At 39.3% G+C, this 19,193-nt stretch overlaps 1 protein-coding gene across 1 annotated transcript in view; it reads left to right on the top strand.

Annotated features, from left to right (window-relative positions):
* Nucleotides 1-19,193, top strand: part of TMEM163 (transmembrane protein 163) — an 86,782-nt gene that overhangs the window by 43,482 nt on the left and 24,107 nt on the right. The window contains exons 3-4 of the mRNA XM_054278264.1: nucleotides 7,951-7,994; nucleotides 9,115-9,206. Coding sequence (XP_054134239.1) covers nucleotides 7,951-7,994; nucleotides 9,115-9,206 — 136 coding nt within the window. The remainder of the gene's footprint in view (nucleotides 1-7,950; nucleotides 7,995-9,114; nucleotides 9,207-19,193) is intronic.

Below are 19,193 nucleotides of genomic sequence, written 5' to 3'. Positions count from 1 at the left end.
TTTTTATTTTTATTTTATTGTAATTTTAATTTTAATTTCAATTGTAATTGCATATCTACAATGACCTCAAACCCCATAACTTCCTCCACACACACACTGAAAGGAAAAGCGAAAATCCATAAAATAAAATAGATTCTAATTTGTTTGGAAAACTTTTCATGGTAAATACAAGCTGTTGCAATGCATTTCTTCATATGATGAGCTGCTTAAAATTTAATTGAAATTCTAGGGGAAATAAAAGAACTTTGATCAAAAACTTTGTATATTCACCTGGAATTTCAGTGGAAATTTTCCTGTCTGATAAATTTCTATTGAAAATTCATCTGCGTTGTATCAAGGATTGTAGCTACTAAAACAGAGTTCTTACAGTTAATGTGGAAAAGTGAGAATTTAGCCAGTGCCTTTGTAGACTGGTTTTAAATGCTTACCATGGCTAAAATGTGTTTATTTTCTCTAAATTTAAAGGCTGCTGGGAAAAGTCATATTGGAGTAAGCATAAACCATAGATAGGGTCTTTTTCCTTGTTTAAGAAGTGTATTTAAGCTACAGGATAGTTGTAATACTTCTAGAAATGTGGATATAGTTCTAGAATATAAGACAAAGCTAAGTAAATCCTCTCTTTATCTATACCCTCCATGTTGCACTTCTCTCAGCCAGTTTATATGGAGCACAGGTTAGATTGCAGTGTGATTCCAGGTATTAAACTGGGTTGTGTCTGTCTGTCTGCTGCTCTGAGGATACTTAATTGTTTTTATTTTTTTAACAGCAGCACTGATTTTTTTAATGCTCTTGATTTCTAAAATACCCCAGCTTGCTCACAGTCAAGTTTGAAATAGCATGAAATTTAAGAGCAAAAATAAATTAAAAATAACATGAATCTGGAACTTTGTCACTTGGACATTTCTGATACATTTTTTCTAGTCTAAATCTGGCAAACTTCAAATTGATCACCTTTTTAAAATGAAACCAGTAGGGTTCTTTACAGGAATGGAGACAAATAACCCTGTCAGGGGCAGGGGATGCAGTTCTCACTGGGTATGCACATTTGAGTGTGCTGTGCTTCTAAATAAAAGTTATTAACAATATTCCTTTTCTTACAGCACCAATACACAGCCAGTAACACAGCCAATGATATTCATACATTTATTGTTGGCTGTGCTGCAGTTAGCCTGAATCCTTGCATATAAATTCTATGTTAATACATCTGAGCTTTTGTACAATATCAGCCTTTAATTATATTTTTGAAAGGATCTCTTCATCTTTCTAATGTGACCACAGGACAGGAATTTACCAGAACCTGAGAATAATGGCAGTGTTTCATCTCTTTGATTAACAATTCAAAACCTTCAACGACTGGTAAAAATGTTTAATCAGTGTCCTAGCTCTTACAGGTTTGAGGATATGTTTATAAAACATGACTTGGTTGAATTCCTATGAAGCTTCCAGCAACCCTTTAGGTCAGATGAGGGTCTTCACCTCAGTGTCCTGGCTTATTCTGTTAATTTTGTTTTAAATCAACTGGTCAGACTCCCAAAACAAGTTTGGGGTTTTTTTTTTCTTTTGTGCTGAGTAGAACCTCAATGCTTCTCTTGCCTCCAGTCAGTAAAACAAAAATTGGGAGAAATTTTGTGTTTGGAGAGTCTCCCAGGTCATTAAATCTAGATAACCCTTGTCTGGAAACAGCAAGTTACAAATCTTGGCCAGAGGGCTTTAGAAACAGCTGCTGAGTGTTTCTGATATTACCCAACATTTGTGGTAATTTGTGGATTTTTATCCAAGGTACCACTCCTTCCTTGTCCCAGTTCAGAATCCAAGATCTTTTGGTTTTGGAAGCTCACTCCAGGCTTGAAATTACAAAGCTTGTGGATTGTAGGCATAAGCTGCAAAAACCTCCCTGGTAAATGTTCAGTTACAAGCATTTGCAACATTCTAGGCCATTTCAGTTGATATATTTGGAGTTGGGGCATCAATAATACATAATTTCATTAAAAGACAATGTGGTTTAATGTCATTGCAGTGAGTTATTTTGGGCATTTCAAGTGACCCCATTTGAAATACAACAGATGAAAGTATGCACCTGTATTTTCTGTTGCAGAGAGTTTGCACCACATATCTAGCTGGTTTTTTATAGACCTAAAAGTTTCATTATTTCTATTCTGAAATGCCAACATATGCATTTAGTATCCTGATAAAGCTCAACTGGAGCTGTAACATATGGGCCCTCCTTTAGCTCCGGCCCCCTGGAAAGCCCAAACCAAACAAAAAGACCAAGTCCTCCTTTGCTCTGATTTATTTGTGTTCCCTTTTTTTGAGATGATCCTGTTTGGAAACAGAAGGTTGGCACCTGAGAGAGGAAGCACGGGCGTGTGTGAAGCAGTGGGATGCCAGACAGGAGGGATCCTGCTCTCTCCTGTGCTTTGCAGAGCTGGAATATTGCTGGAATATGGCTGGAATATTGCTCCTGAGCAGCTCTGGAGATTGCTGCTAACTCAGCCTGATGGGGCTCTATACAAGATTCTTTATATCACTGCTGTGCTCAGTTTGCTGTTTATTGCAGCTGGGTCACCGTGTTCCCCACAAGGTTTCCATCATTTGGAAAGTTATCCCTTGTTTTCTGTAGCAGGATTATTTCACAGTTCAGGATTGGGCACTCCTGTGAGTTTGCCCAGTCTGGCCCATTTGTGGGACATGCCAGGGGAGGCCTGGCTGCTCTTTTGGTGGCAAAAGAAGACGTAAAAACAAATCAAACAGAAGTGAATTCACAGCCTAAGTGAGGTTTAGGATTGGTCTGTTTTGCCATTCTTGGTTCTCTGTTACTATTGCTGAGCACCATGGTGTAATGGATAATCACTTTAAAATGGAAACAAATACATGTAAGCAAAGGGAGTTAGGGGAGAACTGGCATTTCTTTCCAAGAGCCACAAAAACAGGTGTTAAAAACTTCAATAACTGAAACATTGAAAATCAACCACTTAATATAGAAAATACTGAAATCAGCAATAATAATAATAATAATAATAATAATAATAATAATCTGCTAATGTGAACAAACTGGAAAGAACTGTTTTGATTAAACTCAAGGGAAAACCTTTGAACAAAGTCCTGAAACTTTCTTCTTCTATAACAATAATAATAAATGAGGAATACATTCAACTTATATATGCTGTTGTATCTCACTGCAGAAAATGAAGTTATGGAAGTTTGCAGCTACTAAAGATTTGACCATGGCCAAACAAACAGGGAAAATAATTAACTACATGATAGACAAGGAAAGACAATTATTCCTGGAAGGTTTTACTACTATCAATAGCAAAATTTCTTGCTGTACTGAATCTGCAGAGATTTTTTCAGGATACCTTGAGGATTTTTTGTGATTTCTTGGCCTGAGAGTGATGCCCCAAGCAGTGGCAGAGCTGAAGAGTTGATGTCTGGCTCTAGAGCCTTGTTCACTCAGTCCCAGAGCTGAACTTCCCCAAGGACTGAAATCTCCCAGGACTCTCCTGCAGCTCATTCTGCACAGAGTTGCTGTGGCACCTTCCAGGCAGGTGGAAAAATGAACCCTCCTGGGGACTTCTTTACAACTGGTGGTGAATTTTAATGAGGTGAAGATCCAGGTTTGATGTGCATGAAGTTTAGGCTTCACTTGGTAGATACATCACAGTGTAGTGGTACTGAGCAGCAATGAGGGCCTTTACCTTGTTGATGCAGTATAAACTGAGAAAATCAGCCAAAGATTTTGTACAGATAATGTTTTTACAGTTTTGCCAATTACTTTGGGATAGGAAAAAGGATCTAGAAGGATGACACTGGTGGATAGCTCTGGATCTACCCATGAAGATAAGGCAGACTTGTGTCTGAGATACTGAATGTGTGGCAGCCATTTTTAGATGCTGATTGTGGAAATTTAATGCATAAAAATCCTTAAATTTTGCTCTACTAGAATTTTTGGGGAAAGGAGAAGGCACCTGAGGCACCTGTTGATTTGGATCAGTAGCATTTTTAACAAGTATTAACATTATTAGACATGTCTGTTCTTTGCCTTCAGTTGTTGTGAGGGATTTTTAGAGAATAACTGCTTATTTGTTTTTCTCTATTTGGAATGAATTTATTTTGAAATATTTGTTGTAACATTAGTTTAGTTTTACCAACACTAGGCAATGAAAACAGACTGTATTTCAGTCTCACTTCTGATTCAGCAGAACTTCCAGTTCCTCTTGCTCGTGACTGTACAACCTGCAAGATCTGCATTGTAATATAAAGAGACATAAACCCACCATTTTCAGCAGTGTTCAAATTGCCTGACTGACTTCTGCCAAGTGCAGGTCAGGTGCTTTTGAAGCCTTGCTATTTTATGTGCTGACATCCAAGCTTGTCTTTCAGAAAGCCCAGTTTCAAAGCAAACATGATGGAGTGATTGTCCCATCTAGAGGAGCTGCTTAAAAATAACTTTTCCCTTTCTGAGTAGGTAAGAGGAGATTTTTATGACAGGTGGAGGAGCAGTTTTTATCCATCTCTCATTTGTAGTCAGACTCATCCCAAAAATTTCTGTTTGAAAGATCTAGAGTCAGAGTTAGTTTTCTATCCTATTTCTTGTCTCCTAGCTTTGTACAAAAAGGTGCCAGGGAGCTCGCCCAGCACAGGGGAGGAAATGAGAGTCCCAGGATAACAGCAGGGTCCTCACTCTAGACCAAATTTGAGCTGGATTGAACCTGCCAAAGGCTGGTGGCAGACTAGATGTCTGGAAAGTTTAATTGGAACTATTCTGTGGAGTTAAGGCCTTAGTTACATGATTTCTGTCTGAGGCACATGAAATGAATAAAATCCTTATTTCGTTGAGGGTAGAATGTGTGGGAAATAGGCTATTTTTTTATTATTATTATTTGGAATCACTTTGAAAAGGATGAAGGAATTCCAGCAAAACCTGACCGACAGGCCAGCAGACTCCACAAATTGATATTGCTGTGCAGGTGGAGACGGAAGCAGATTTGTTGCTTACTGTGCCGGCTCTATTTTTAGCTTCTGACTGCTTGCAAGTTCTGTTTACAAATGTCAGGAAAATGCATTAGGATTATCTGCTTTATGGTAGAGGTAATAAAACCTTGTCCAATTTAGCCAATAAAACAGCTAAAAGCAGGCCTCCTCTGCTATGGCAGTGCAGCTGCTCAGTGTGGCCTCACAGTGGCTTTGTGCGGCCTGCTCTGCTCTTTCCTCATTTCTTGCTCCCCACCATTGTTCTGGCTCAGTGTGGACATTTGGAATCTCTGGGGGGGTTTTATTCCCATCTGGGAAAAAAAACCCCATTCCTCTCCAGTCCTTGCCATGACTTTCCATAGCTGAAAATGCACTTTGGGAAGAGGGGAGGTGAGGCATCAGCAGAAGCTCTGGGCCCATCCCTGCAGTACCCTCCTGGAGCCCAGCAGGGACTCTGGGGGCAAAAGGACCACAATTAATTATTCCTCTGCCCAGGGCTCTCAAAGGATCACAAATTATTCCTCTGCCCAAGGTGTCACAAATTATTCCTACCCCAGAGTGTCCAGCTCCAATGTCTGCAGTGGGAACCAGTTGGTTTTAGTGGATGTGGTTGGTCTGGGGCAGCCTGCACTGGCTGATACTCTGTAATCCAATATTAGAGCTACTTTCACTGCCACAGAGCCTGAATCATGGACAAACATCCTGTTTAAGCTGGGATGACTTGCTGGAGAGCTTTATGACTGTATTTGCTAGCTAGAAGTATTAATGTGCTTAAGTCAGGGCTGAAGGTACTTTGTCATTGTCATTTCACTGTGAAAGAAAAATAAATTTGTTGTGTATTCCATTAGAAAACCAGTATGTAAATAAATAATATAGAAATACATCTTTCCAATGCTTAAAAACTCTTTATTGCCTTTATTATGGCCTTCCACCACTAAAAGTTAGTGTTGTAGGATGCCAGTCCTAGTCATATTCACTAATTAGCAAAAAGGTTTGAGCAGAGTTGTGACACTGTTAGTTAATACTTGTTTTTCATTGCTGTTTTAGATAGCTCAGGACAAACAGATTGTGTGTTACTGCTGTGATAGAATACATAAAGTAAAAATAGTTCTCATGCAGAATTCCCTGTGCTTTAAATATACCAAATATGTGCCTTCAAGCATCCTTAAGGTGTGGAACTGCTATCTGTATGCAGTTCAGCACCAGAGAAATTACATATTCATTTTTAAAGGAACCATACAATTAGTTAGTTTCAAGTCTGGATCTGAGTTTGGAAAGAAACTGGCAATTGAGTAAAAATGGAGGAGTTAATTCCACTAGAGGGGTAAGCTAGAAATAGGAGTAAAAGTGTTGCTTTGAACTGCATCATATGGAAGCAGCAATGACAGGAACATTGCAAGTTTCTATGTACCTGTGAATCCTCATCATTTATTTTTTGCAATGTCTGCTGATTTTGAAACTATATTCCTCTAAGGAGGCAGACAATGAAAATTTGATAGGCAATATATTATTATGCAGTGAAGTGTTGAAATTTGCAGATCACTGGCAAGTCTGACCAAGAAATACAGCTTCTTTTTTTATGTAGGGAATGAAGTGTGGGAGATTATGGTTTAAAAATGAGAGGGAGATGTAAATCTACACTGTTTCAATACTCTTCAGCTTTGAGGGAATTGGAATCTGGAGAGGAACCTTGATGACTTTTCTTTGTGTTTTGGCCAAATGTAATGATAAAGCCCAAATATTTGTGATATCTGGCTTGTTCATGACCACATCTAGGTCTTAGATCCATAACAAAAAGGGTTTTTTTCCCAAGAATTTAATTTCTGTTTCTCCAGATAAGTGCCACAGAACTGCAGCTTACTGTTACTGAAAAGAACAGTCAAATCATAGTGTCTCTGTTCTGCCAAGCTGCTCTAATGAACAATGAGAATTAAATATTGTGTTTGTCAGCCTGAGATTGACAAAGTCATTGATGAGTCTGTTTTTTGGTTTATTTGGTATTTGTTCTACAAAAATATGTTCTCATTAAGTTAGCTGATATCTGTTCATATAAGAGTAGTCAAATCAATCCTTCTAGGCTTTATTTCAAACTGGAGCTGGAGCTCTGTGAGTTTATTCAGGGAGCAGAGGTTCAGGTGGCCCTTCACAAACCACAGCAAGAAGGATGGAGTGCTCAGAGCCTGAGAGCTTGCCTGGGGTTGCTGTGACCCTCAGGGCTGCATTTGGTGAAGTCCCATCTCCAGGAGGCTCCTCTCCCACTGCTGCCTGCTTTTGAAGTATTTGTTCTGGCACAAGCCTTGCTAGAATTGGAAAATGACGTGATGAAATTAGGATGGGAAGAGTAAAATGTTAAAAATTGTATTTTTTTCCTAGGTATTAGCACATTTTTAATCTTGATTATTTTTTAGAAGGTACTAGGTGGTCAAAACCAGGGCTGCTCAAAACTTTTCCTCCTGACATTTTTGCATTGGAAGTCATGCAATTAGGGGATCTGAAGCATTTTTTGGGGCTGTGTGAGTTACCCTTGGGCTTTTTGCCAAAAAATGGCACTCAAGAAGTCTCAATGGGCCTTGTGAGGTTTTCTGTCATCCAGTTCAGGTGGCCTGAAAGTCATGGCTGGAGCAAGGAGCACTTTGAGATGTGTTAAGTTGCCTGAGAGTTTGATATTGTGGTTTCAAAATGTTTTTGTTAAAATTTGCATCTCAACCACAGCTTGTTTAATGAGCAGACTTTCTGAATGCTGCTCAGTCTCCCCCATTACAGTTTTGGAAGAAATCTCTTCAGTCTTCTGACCCTTTCCTGTGGCACAAAGTCTTTTTGTAGGCATTTTTTAAGTGTTGGGTCAGGTTGTTCTAGTGAGAACTGGGTGAAAGTAAATTCATGTGTTAAAACTGGTTTTGTAGCTCTTGAACAACAGAAAAAGAAAAAAAATGCAAAGAAAGCTCAAAGTGATTCTAAATAATATTTTCTTTCCTTCAGCTGTCTCCGTAATGAGATACAGTGCATCATCCTTTGGATTTGCTGTAAGTAGAAATGCAATTGAAATATTATCTGCTCTTTTTTTCTTTTCCAAGGGCTTTTTCTGAACATGAAATACTGCATTTTTCCTTATGGTAAGTTCATGGAAAGGTGTGCAAAGTCAATAATGGATTAGAAAACATATTGTTAAAGTCAAGAATTGGAAAGGGTGGCAAAAATCCTCTAATTATAATTTTTCAGTTTCTGCCCATTAAGTCCCATCCTGGAGTTAAACCCCATGCTTATACCTTATAGTTTATAGATGTTACCCAACAGATATGGTTTTCTTATACAAAATCTCTCAACTAAAAATAATTTTTGTTGTTGAACTTGAACCAAATTCTGAATTTCCTGTCTGAACTGTTCCCATTGAAGCTGATGGTAAGACTGCTCCTGACTTTGGGATGTCAGCTTTCCTCTCCAGTCCTTGCCATGACTTTCCAGATTCGTAGCAGAGCAAAAAATTCCTAATGACAAGCAATGACTCATATCAAATAATTTATCTTTAGCTTTCAATTCTGAAGGTCAGATTGACTCTGTAGGAAGTTTGACATGGGAGTGAAAGTTCTTACAGGGGGACAAGCCTGGTTTTCAGTGTTCCTGACACCACATCTGCATTAATTGGGAATACAAACATGGCAATTTTGCTGATGATACAGAATAATAAATTCATGTAGGATGAAATCTGGGTGGGATTTTGGAGAAAAAGTTAATATTTTCTTGGTTGGAAACAAAAGTTCTTGCAGGAAATTAGTGACTGCAGGCATTTTTCTACACTTATTTCTTTACAGTCTTTGCACTAGGATCATATTAGTATTTTAACTCTTGGAGTGCTACAGTGGCAGACTGTATTGTTTGTTTTTTCTTAACTTCTTCACGGGTGATAGATTAAAAATTCAATTTTTTAAAATCCTTTGATTGACTTTCTGAGCTCTGAGGTGTGCTACTGTGCAATAATACATGGTGAAAATGTGAACATCCATTCAATAAACGTAAATTGTGCTTTCATTAAAGTGATTTATTTGAAGCTGCTTTGTGCCTGTGCAGCAGGATGGTAAATGCTTTGCTCTCAGTGCAGGGCACACTGAATGTCCCACAGGACAATTTGCTCTGTCTCTCTTGCAGTTTGATGCCACCCTGGACGTTTTGTCATCAGCGATAGTTCTGTGGCGCTACAGCAACGCGGCCGCTGTGCACTCTGCACACAGGGAGTACATGTGAGTAAACTCCACTTCTTCTGCCTCTGCCAGGGGCCTGCAGAGCTTCTGGTGTCAGGCTGGGAGGCTGCACATTCCAGAGCTTTGACAAAAGCATTTTGTCCTGTCAGCAAGTGTTCTTTCCTTCTTCCAGCTCGCTGCTTGCTCCCAAACACGCAGCCCCTCCTCAGGCAAACCTTCCTACGGCTGGGATTTTCAGTTTCTTTTAGCCAACATTGCAGTGGTTAGGCCTTTGCAATTTGGTTTCCCTTGCAGCACCTGTATCAAGTGAACTGCATTTGCAATCTGTAACAGATTTGTAAATCTTTCATTTCGCATCTTACTGAATTATTCTTACTAGAGTATGGTTTTTGAAATTGATGCTTGTATTATATTTGTACTTTTCTCAAGAAGTTTGAATATGAATCACTTCTTTTTAAAGTAAGAGTATAGCAGTGATGCATGTTTTTATTATGCTTACTTTGCAAGCAAAATTTTTCCATAATAAATGTTTGATGTATATATACTATGGGGAGAAAAAAAGACTTTACATATGAAGCGCAGTATTGATCAGAGTGGGAATTGTGTTCTGCATCGTTGTGCAGCATTTCTATGGGTGATTCATATGGTAGCTGAGAGGATCAGGTGAAGATTGAATCAAGAATTTTTCCAACTAGTGCATAAAGCAGATTTAAAATTCCTACTCGAATTTTGGGCATCTAGGTGGAGAATTGCAGTACATTTGCCTGTTTTTGGTTTTTTTCTGTAATGCCATTTCTGGCAGCATCCCATCTGGCTGGAAAATATTTCAACTGTCCCCTGGAATGGACTACAATTTTACAATAAAGGAAGATAAGGTAGGTTCTGTGCTGAAACACCTCAAATGATGTCCCTTTAATAAAGGTCAGCTTGATGAAACCAAATGTTGCATAACTGGTAGGGTAAAGAAAAAAAAAACCACACAGAAAATCAACAGCAAAAAGCCAGACTGGAGGTTCTCAACCACATCTTCACAATCTTTTTTCTAAAAACTAAGGAAAAGCAAGCAGTATTTTTACATGCCTTAACTCAGGCTCATGCAACAGCTTGCCAGGGCTGTGAGTTCCTTTCTGGCAGGGCTCCATACAGAACAGTATGGAATAAAAGGCCCTAAAAGACTGATGTGGCATTGATTCATGAAAATAAATTCAGAAAAATGTGATTAAAATTAGTTTTCCTGCACATATTTGGAGATTTTAACAGACATTTTCTTAGCGTCTTGCTTTTGTGGGTGTCCACAGAGATTCCTGTCAACATTCAATTAACATATTTTTGAAATCTTCTGTTGGGCTTTTTCAAGTGAACCTTGTAAAGTATTTAAAAGAATACAATATACAAAACAAAACTCAACATATCCCTGTGGCAAAGCCAGTAAAGTGAACAGGCAAACTAGTAAACATATTTTCCTGTTTTTTTATGCTCATTTTTAATTTGCTTTCATATAATCCCTCTGCTTTAATAAGACTGAATTAAGTCAGTGAATTACTTGCCATGCCCATTAGTTGAAGACAGTTAGGATTTCATTATGAGTTCAGTATCAAGTGAAAGAATGTTCCCATGTGCTGGGAATATGAATCACTGGATATCAGCCTGGTTATCCATGTTTCCAGAGCTGTGTTTCCACCACAGTACTGACAGCAAAGAGATGGTGAGATGGTTGTGCTGCTTAAGGCAGCTCTTACTGTGTCAGATTTTTGAGGGTGGCACATTTCTAATTTCCTGTTGTGTTTAATCAGTCTGTAGCTTGAAACACTGCACGTAATTATTTTTCCTCCTTGACACTGGGAGAATGTTGCAATGAGGCCTGCTGGCTGCTTGCTCAGCTTATGAATAATCAATTTTTGCATCATATGTGCCTCTAACTCCACCTGGTCTGTCACCATCCCTGTTTTCTGTGGGCCTCCTCCCTCAGACTCCTGGACAAATTTGGTGTGGTGCAAATTTGTGTGGATGCTTAGGTTGTGCCGTGTGTTATTCCTGTTTTTGTGTGCATGGCCATATTCTGCCTTAGTTCAGGCGTCTGTTTACCAAAATAAGGTGTGCCAGAGTAGCTTCAGTTTAGTTCTTTATTTATAGGTTTCTCTTATTGATTTAAATATTTCACTTGTCTGTGTATCCTAACAGATCTGAAAAAACCCTTCTCTCCTTGGCAAAAGCCAAGTGGAATTGACAATTAATTGTGTTTTGCAAATTTATAAAACCTCCTCTTTCATAAACTTGACAGCAAGAGATTGATCCAAAATCTGTTAAAATCAGTGTAAAGCCTCTCATGGGAAGGCAGCGTTCGAGTCAGTCCCAGCTCTTGGACGTCATTGAGAGAGAACATAAAGATAGACTGAAAAACACACCCCCAGGAGAAGGCACAGAGAATACAGCCTGACTCATGATGTGCTGTGAATTAAATACTGAGAATAAAATGCTAAGAAGTGAAAGAAATGCGTAGTCTTGCCTAAGCTGTGGCCATATGGCAGTTGGAGCTGCAGCATTGATGGGCTGGCACTCCCAAGGGTACAGAAGTGATTGCTGTGCCAAGTTCTGCTCAGAGGAACCAATGCATTTCCATTTGACTTCAGGGCAACTGGAGTGCTGAAACCATCATGCAAATGTGTCCTGCTGAGCTTAACTCTGCTTAATGTGTTTCATTTTTATTAGATCATTTGATTTCTCTTGTTTTCTGGGGTGAGATGAGAAGGTTCTTTTTCAGAGTGCATCACTTTGGTTCATCCCTTCCCTCTGGGGTGTCAGCCACAGCACACAGCTCAGAAGAGGCTGAACCCCTGGCAGGGGCACCAGCCCTGTAACCATTTGTTGATTCTCCAGATTCAGCCATCTCAAATCTCTGCTTTCACTGGGAGCATTGATGAGAAAACTCCTTTTGCTCCAGAGTCCTTTACTGCCTCTTCTAGAGCTCTGTCACTCTTGTGATGCTGCTCAGACTGCTCCTGGATGTGTCATTGGTGCCCACATGAAATAAAAGCCAAGGCTAAAACATTCACCAAGATCAGGAATTAAACCACTGCAAGATTGAGACACTGCTTGGCTCTGCCTAGCTGGCTCATTAATGAGAGAGTATGTGGGAGTGGGATGAATATTTGATGTTTTATGGAAGAGTCCTTGAGAGAATTGTAGGTTTTGAGGCAATGCAGGAGTTGGGAAGGACTACAGATATCTGGGAAGAGAGTCAGAGTACATGCATAGTTCATGAGCACTTGATCTGCTCAGTGTGATCTGCTAGGTTGTAAATTAACATGCAGGAAATGTAAAGGTGCTGAACAAGTCATCAAAAAGCAATGATCAAGGAATTAAAGAAAGAAAAAAGTGCTGAAATAACTGGAGAAATAATTTGAAATCTCCACTAAAGATGAAAATTTGCAACTGAAATTGACTGAGGCGTTTAAGATGTGCAAAGAAATGTCAGTGGTCCTCCTGGCTGCTCTCCATAACCAGTTTACAAATGCCTTGAATATTCTGCCCTTTAGTAAACCCTTAGCAACTTGGTAGCTGAAGCAAATATAAATCTGCTGAAGAAGAACTTTATTGACACTGGTTTGGCAACAGTGATTTTTCACGTGCTTAAACAAACTCAGTCAATAGCTGTAGAAGAAATTTCTTAATAGAAGACTGGAAAAATGTCTCATGAGATGTTGAACTAGTCACTGGCTATACAGCCAGGGGCAGCTTTTAGCTTCTGTTAAATTCAGGAATGCAGGACTTGGCTGGGGTGCAGGAACTGTGTCTGAGGAGAAAGTGAGAAATACCACCAAAAAAGGAAGGATTGGAAAAACAGAATAACAAACTACATGTCCACAGCCTTGTGGGAAAGCTTTAAAAACCAGAGCTCTTTCAGTACAGTTGTTTGAAAGATCTTGCTTTTCTGTACAATGCAGTACAAGGACCCAGTATCTGCCTATGCCTCTGGGATCCATTCTGGGATTTTTGGCTACTGGGTTTTTTATTGCAAAAGCCAACTCTGTACAGCATATTTAAAACCATGATTCTTGACAGTTGCAGCTGGTGTTTGCTATATATTATTTTGTTGATGGTATCAAGTTAAATTCTGTGTTTCCCAGGAACCAGTCTGTCAACATCTCTCTTAACCCAGTGCCAGAGTAAATAGGAATCCTGACTCATAATGAACATTCTGGATTATGGCAAGAGCAGAAAACACATATTTCTTATGTTTCTTTCACTGTTTTGGTGTTGTGGTTTTGTTTGTTTGTTTGCTTGGATTCTTTGATTATGTCTTTCAGACTCTGGCTATGCATTCCTTAATTATTTAATAAGAAAATTAAATTGTATCGTGGACTAATCATTTTAAACACACTTGTGGTGCTCTATGTTGCCATGACATAATACATAATGAATGCAGATATGTCCTTTCTTTTTTTCTACTGGTGGAGCTGTTGTCTGAAACATGACCACTAATACTAAAATTACAGGAATTAAAATCTGCAGTATGGTGACATGGGTGCAGATATCTGTCATACCTCCACCTGCTTCTGAGAAAGCTTTTTGCCAGAAGAGAAGAGTCATTTTGCAATTAGGCATTACCTAAATGCTTTGCTATGTGCCTGTACCTTAACTTTCAACTCCACACCTGAGCTGTGGCTGTGGATTTGGTACCTTCAGGATGCTGAGCCCATTTGCCCCCTGAACAATGCCTGGTCTGGTGATTTGCTTCTTAATGGATTCCTAAATTATGGGGAGGAAGAACTGGTGTTCTCACCTGTTTTGACATTCAGAAGAACACAACTATAACAGCTTAATCCAAGAATTTCTTTTTTAGCTTTAGCTAAAAGCAGTCTCCAAGAAAGATATTTGATTGCTCCTCATCAGAAATTATGTGAGAAATCACATGAGAAAATGTGATGAGACCCTAAAAGAGAGAGAGCCTCTCCTTCCAAAGTAATTGTAACCCTTTTTTCTCTCTTGCTCGTGTTCAGATGACACCACTTGGGAATATTTACCCTGGTATCTGGTCATGGGGAGTCTTGCAGAAGTTATACTGAATATATGTGCATTACAATTAGGCATATGGGAATATGAGGATTGTGATGTATCCTACTTTTGCACTCAAAGCTTGAAAGAATTAGAAGCCACCTTTATGACTGCCATACTGCAAAGTTAGGTCTGCTCTTCTCTCTTCCTCTGATTCTAAAAGAAAGCATATTGATCTAGATGGTTCCAGGGCATATTCTCACTTGGTTCACAGAATTGAATAAAACCACCCAAATTTTCAGTATTTCTATTGTATTTAAATGTTCATGTGAGAGTTGGCTCTGCTGTACTGGTTAACCCAGCTAAATGAGCACTGTCTATTTAGGTAGTGTTGAATGAAAATAATCCTCTGGGTTCAGACCCAACATATCAGTCACATTGAAAAAACTGAAGATAATTTTATCTATACCATGCACACGAAAGAGACTCGAAGCACAGATGGCAAAATCCACACCTACCCACAGTTCAGGGCAAACCTCTGTGGCTGGAGGCAAAGCTCTTTTGTGATGAGTGAATGGAATACCTAAGTGATCTGGAAAAATGTCAAATGCATGGAGCTCAGAGCCCACCTCTGCAGCTCATGTGTGGTTCTCAGCTCCCAGGGGTTTGGCCTCACACCACATTTTCACATCTCTCCCACAGAATGATGCTCAATAAAGTGTTTTCAAAGGGGTTGTTCCCCTGTGCATGGATATCTGCTTTATAGGAGGAAAGGTATAGTTTCTTCTTAACCACACTGAAAATTTCTAAATAATTCTTCCTTCTGAGATATTTGGCCAAAATTCTACATCCAGATAAAGTGCCAGGTACAAGAGGTGCTTCATATGGCTGATTTAACAAACATCATAATTTCTCCATCAATTCATTATCCCAAATTCAGATAAAAGTAGAAATCACAAATTTTTCTCATACCCAGACAGAAATGCATTTATGCCTTGTGCAAACACACCCAAAAATATCATTGCACATACAAGTTATATTAAATATGAAATAGAAAATGTATATATTTATATATTCTAAAATCTGTTTCAAAAACTGTGGCATCTGTAGACTTGGCAATGATTTTATTGGGGCTAGATCCAAAACCCATGAAAGCCTTTCCTTTTACTTGACTGGTGGTTGATTAAGCAGGATTTTTGTGTTTTGCCTACTCTTTACACATAGGCACATGTACATAAAATCAGGGATATGATGTTTCCTGTGCTGAAATTTGATGATCACCATAAAAATGAGTATTATAGAGGTTCTCAAAAGGGTTTAATTTCCAGGTTCAGGGGAATGGCAGAGTCTCTGATCATCTGCTGCAAGGGAGGAGCAGTGCTGGAGCCAGGAGGGTGGTTGTAAGGCAGGTGTACTCCAAGTGCAGCTGCAGAGTCTGTGCAGACCTAGGAGCTAGAAAACAGGTCTTGAGAGTTTTTTAACTCCCCCCCAGTTGTAGAAATGTCTGTTAGCTTTTTCTGGTAGATATTCCATACCTGGGGTATCAAATTATTTATGGAAATGTTGCCCCAGTTCAGCTGCATGATGTTAAAGTATGTAGATGCCCTCTTCTGCAGCAACTGGTTGAAATCCTAAGGGATAATAAAAGTTTTAGAAGGCCTGTAACACTTTCAGCATGAAATGGTTCCCTAGCAGAGCTGATCTGAGTCTCAGACATAAACAGCATTTCCCCTCAGTGTCTTTTAAGTTAGACCATGTGATAGCACACTTTTCCAACACAGTAATTGAAAAATTGATTTTCAGTGGTCATTTGGACTATTACTTGTATCTCTTTATTGTGTAATCTAGTTTGGGCTTATGTTTTTTTTTTTTATGGTGAGAAAAACAGAGTAGCTGTAATGATGCTGATCTGGATCCTGGCAGTTGGGGGTGGATTATGGAACATGTGTGATGAACAGCAAGCCCACTTCGTTCCTTTTAAAGAGTGTCTTAAATTGACTCCATTCCCTCCTCACTGAGCACCAGGCAGGTGTAAATACCCTGAACAGCTGTGATTCTGTACAGTTTGGTGTCCAGAACCTCTTCAGGAGCTACACCTGATAACAGAGAAGCTAATATAACTGCCTAATTGAACACAAGGAAGCTTTAGATTAGCAGTAGAGCATGACAGGACTCTCAAGACTGAGGCTGATATTGCATCTTTTGCCTGTGTATTACCATAATATGTCACAGTAGCTAGTTCTTTTTAGAAAAATCCTTTAATGAGCTTAAGAGGCAGAAGTTACAGTTGTTGGAGTTCTGGATGTCACCCTCATGACAAATGTGATTGCCATGTTACAGAACAGCAGCAAGTGTAAGTGAACAGCTGCATTGTAATTTGGATTTCTCTGTTTAAAGGAGTGGATTTCTCTATTTCCATGGCAGGAGTGGCCCTTGCTCAATTCCTCCTGTTCCTCGCTTGTGTGACAGCAGATTTTCCCTACCCTGGTTCTCATCATCTCCATCAAGCAGATCCCACTGATTTGCCGCCAGAAAATCATTTTTGGTGACCATATTTGAACCTTTTCCTCCAAATCCTTGTCCTTTAGATTCCAACATTCAGTTTTGACTGCACTTGAGGATTCCTGGGCTGGCTGTGACTGGCATTTTACACTTGGCTGTGTTAAGTAGGCTGTGAGAGCTGCCATAGTTCCAGTGTTTAAACAGGCTGACAGCCTCTCCTCCAGGAGAAATGTGGGGCAGGCTGTTGCAAGTTCCAAGTTATTAATGAAGGAGCAGTCACAGAATGTAATTTGTGTTTGGTTTGGGAAGAATGAAAATAAGAGTACCAGCAAGGCAAAGAGATAGTAAAGGGTTCCTCTGATGTGGTTAGACATGGAAGACAATTGAGAAAAAAGTAAAGATACAGAATTGGAAAGTGAATGAATAATTCATGCTCAAAAATATTTTCCTAATTTCTGACAGCAAAATCCTCCTGGACAGTTGCCTTCTGTGTTACACCATGTGACTTCCCCTGAATGATTCCCTGCATGATATTCACTCTGTCAGCCACTAATACTAAAATCCCTTCTAATCATAGGGAAACAGGATTTCGCTCTTTTACAGTTTTTATTAGAATAATTAATGTTATAAATTTTTTTTCTTCCTTAAACTCTAGAGGTTTTATTAGTGGGTTTACTCAGAGATTAAATTCTGTATCCATCATAAAACTGATTTTCTCAGCTTTGCTGAAGAAGCTCACATTACTCCTGAGCTTAGAGCTCATATTGGCCTGCAGCTCATTTTAATGTGAAGTTACAGTTTCTTGCAGAGTAATATTTTTCACCACTTCAGTGGTGAAAACAGCCTGCAGAAATTTTAACATTTCCTTTTCTGTGGGCTATTAGGAGTCATTAGTACTGAAAGATCCTGACAGAGTCTGCAGAGTTAAAGATTTTGTGACTAAAAATTAATGGGTTCACAGGATACTGCAGGTTGGAAGGGACCTCAGGAGGTCTCTGGCACAGGCTCTTGCTCAGAGCAGAGTGAGCTGTGAGATCAGAATAGGGCACTCAAAACTTCATTCAGACAGCTCTCCAAAACTTCCAAGGCTCCACAGCCTCTCTGAGAAACTGTTCCACTATTAATCCATGGTGGAAATCTCATTTCTGTTAGGAAAATATAATGTGGTAAGATTCTTAGCAATCAAGGAAATTCAGAATTAAAACAGAGTAAACCAGCTCTTGTGGGGTAACCAAAATACATGTAGAAATGAGAAGTATTGTCTTTTATTTACAGCATTGTGGCTGCCAGAGAATTGGATAAAGAACAGAAGCTTGTTTAGATGGCAGCTTTGCAAATGTGAGAATAGAGTTCCTATCTCAAGAATAAGAATACAAATCCTCGTGCTCTATACAATGAATCTTTTCCAGTTCCTTTTGTCATGTTTACCCCTGTAGCTCAGCTGAAATGATCAAAATGTTTTCTGTGAGTAAGGCAAGCAATCTTGATACCAGAAAGGAAGTTTTTACAGTGAGAGCAATCAATTACTGGAACAACTTCCCCAGGGATGTGGCAGAGCCCTCATTTGTAGGAAGTTTTCAAGATGCTGAGAATCTCATCCAGGTGCTATGAAAGGCTGGACCAGGTGACATTTGGAGGTTCCTTCCACCCCAGACTCTTCTGTTATTCTGTGAGCCTCTTTGCTTTGGTTAAAGTAAAAAATACCCCCAACCCCCCCACAAAATAACCCATATAATCAAAACAGGTCAGCTAATCTGGGATACTGCAATGAATGAAACAGGTGGGAGAACAGAACAAAATTGGGAATTAATTAGACTGCTCCTGACAAACTTGTTTTATTCCATGTGGTGTCATCATGGTTCAGGCATGAGCGTAATGAACTGCAAGTGTGGTGGTGAAATAGTTTCCAGGCTATAACAGACAAACCATCAAGTGCAAGAGACCCTTTTCCCTCCCTACTGCCCCAAAAATACTCCCTGTGAGCTGCTAGGAGAAAGTTGACACATTTTTGCAGATTGTGTTCATATGCATCACCAGTTTTTTCTGAATCCTTAATTCTGTTGTCCCACCTTTGCTGACTTGAGAGGAGGAATTTCTAAGGGCTCAATTGCAGATCCTTGTTGGTACAGTGCTGCTGTAAAGATTTGCCAGAAAGAGAATGGGATGGTGGTTAAAAAGAGGAAATTTTTGCCTTGGCTGTTGATATGAGAAAAAACTCCATTTCCATTCACCCTTGTGTAGCTTTTCCCTGATCACTTTTGAGGTAGTTCATAGCAGAGCTCGTTACTCAGCATATATTTGTAATTTCATTCCTATTATTGATTTATTTTTTATAAAATGTTACTAAACAAGTAGCTGAGAATCTAAACCTGCAGTCTTACATCAATCTGAGTGCTGCTCACCTGGAGGAGCAGCCTCTTTTTCTGAAAGAGGTCAACTCATGGAAAAGGTGTTTAGTGTGGCAAAGCCATGCTAAAGGTAAAGTTGCTTCATTATGTTGAAAATTAATCACCATAGAAATCTGAGTGA

The sequence above is a fragment of the Melozone crissalis genome, unplaced genomic scaffold (genome assembly GCF_028551555.1).
Source record: "Melozone crissalis strain CALT ecotype California unplaced genomic scaffold, PUWL_Pcris_2 ptg000023l_1, whole genome shotgun sequence".
Taxonomy (NCBI): domain Eukaryota; kingdom Metazoa; phylum Chordata; class Aves; order Passeriformes; family Passerellidae; genus Melozone; species Melozone crissalis.
The sequence above is the reverse complement of the archived record's forward strand: the minus strand, read 5'-3'. Positions and strand labels throughout refer to the sequence as shown.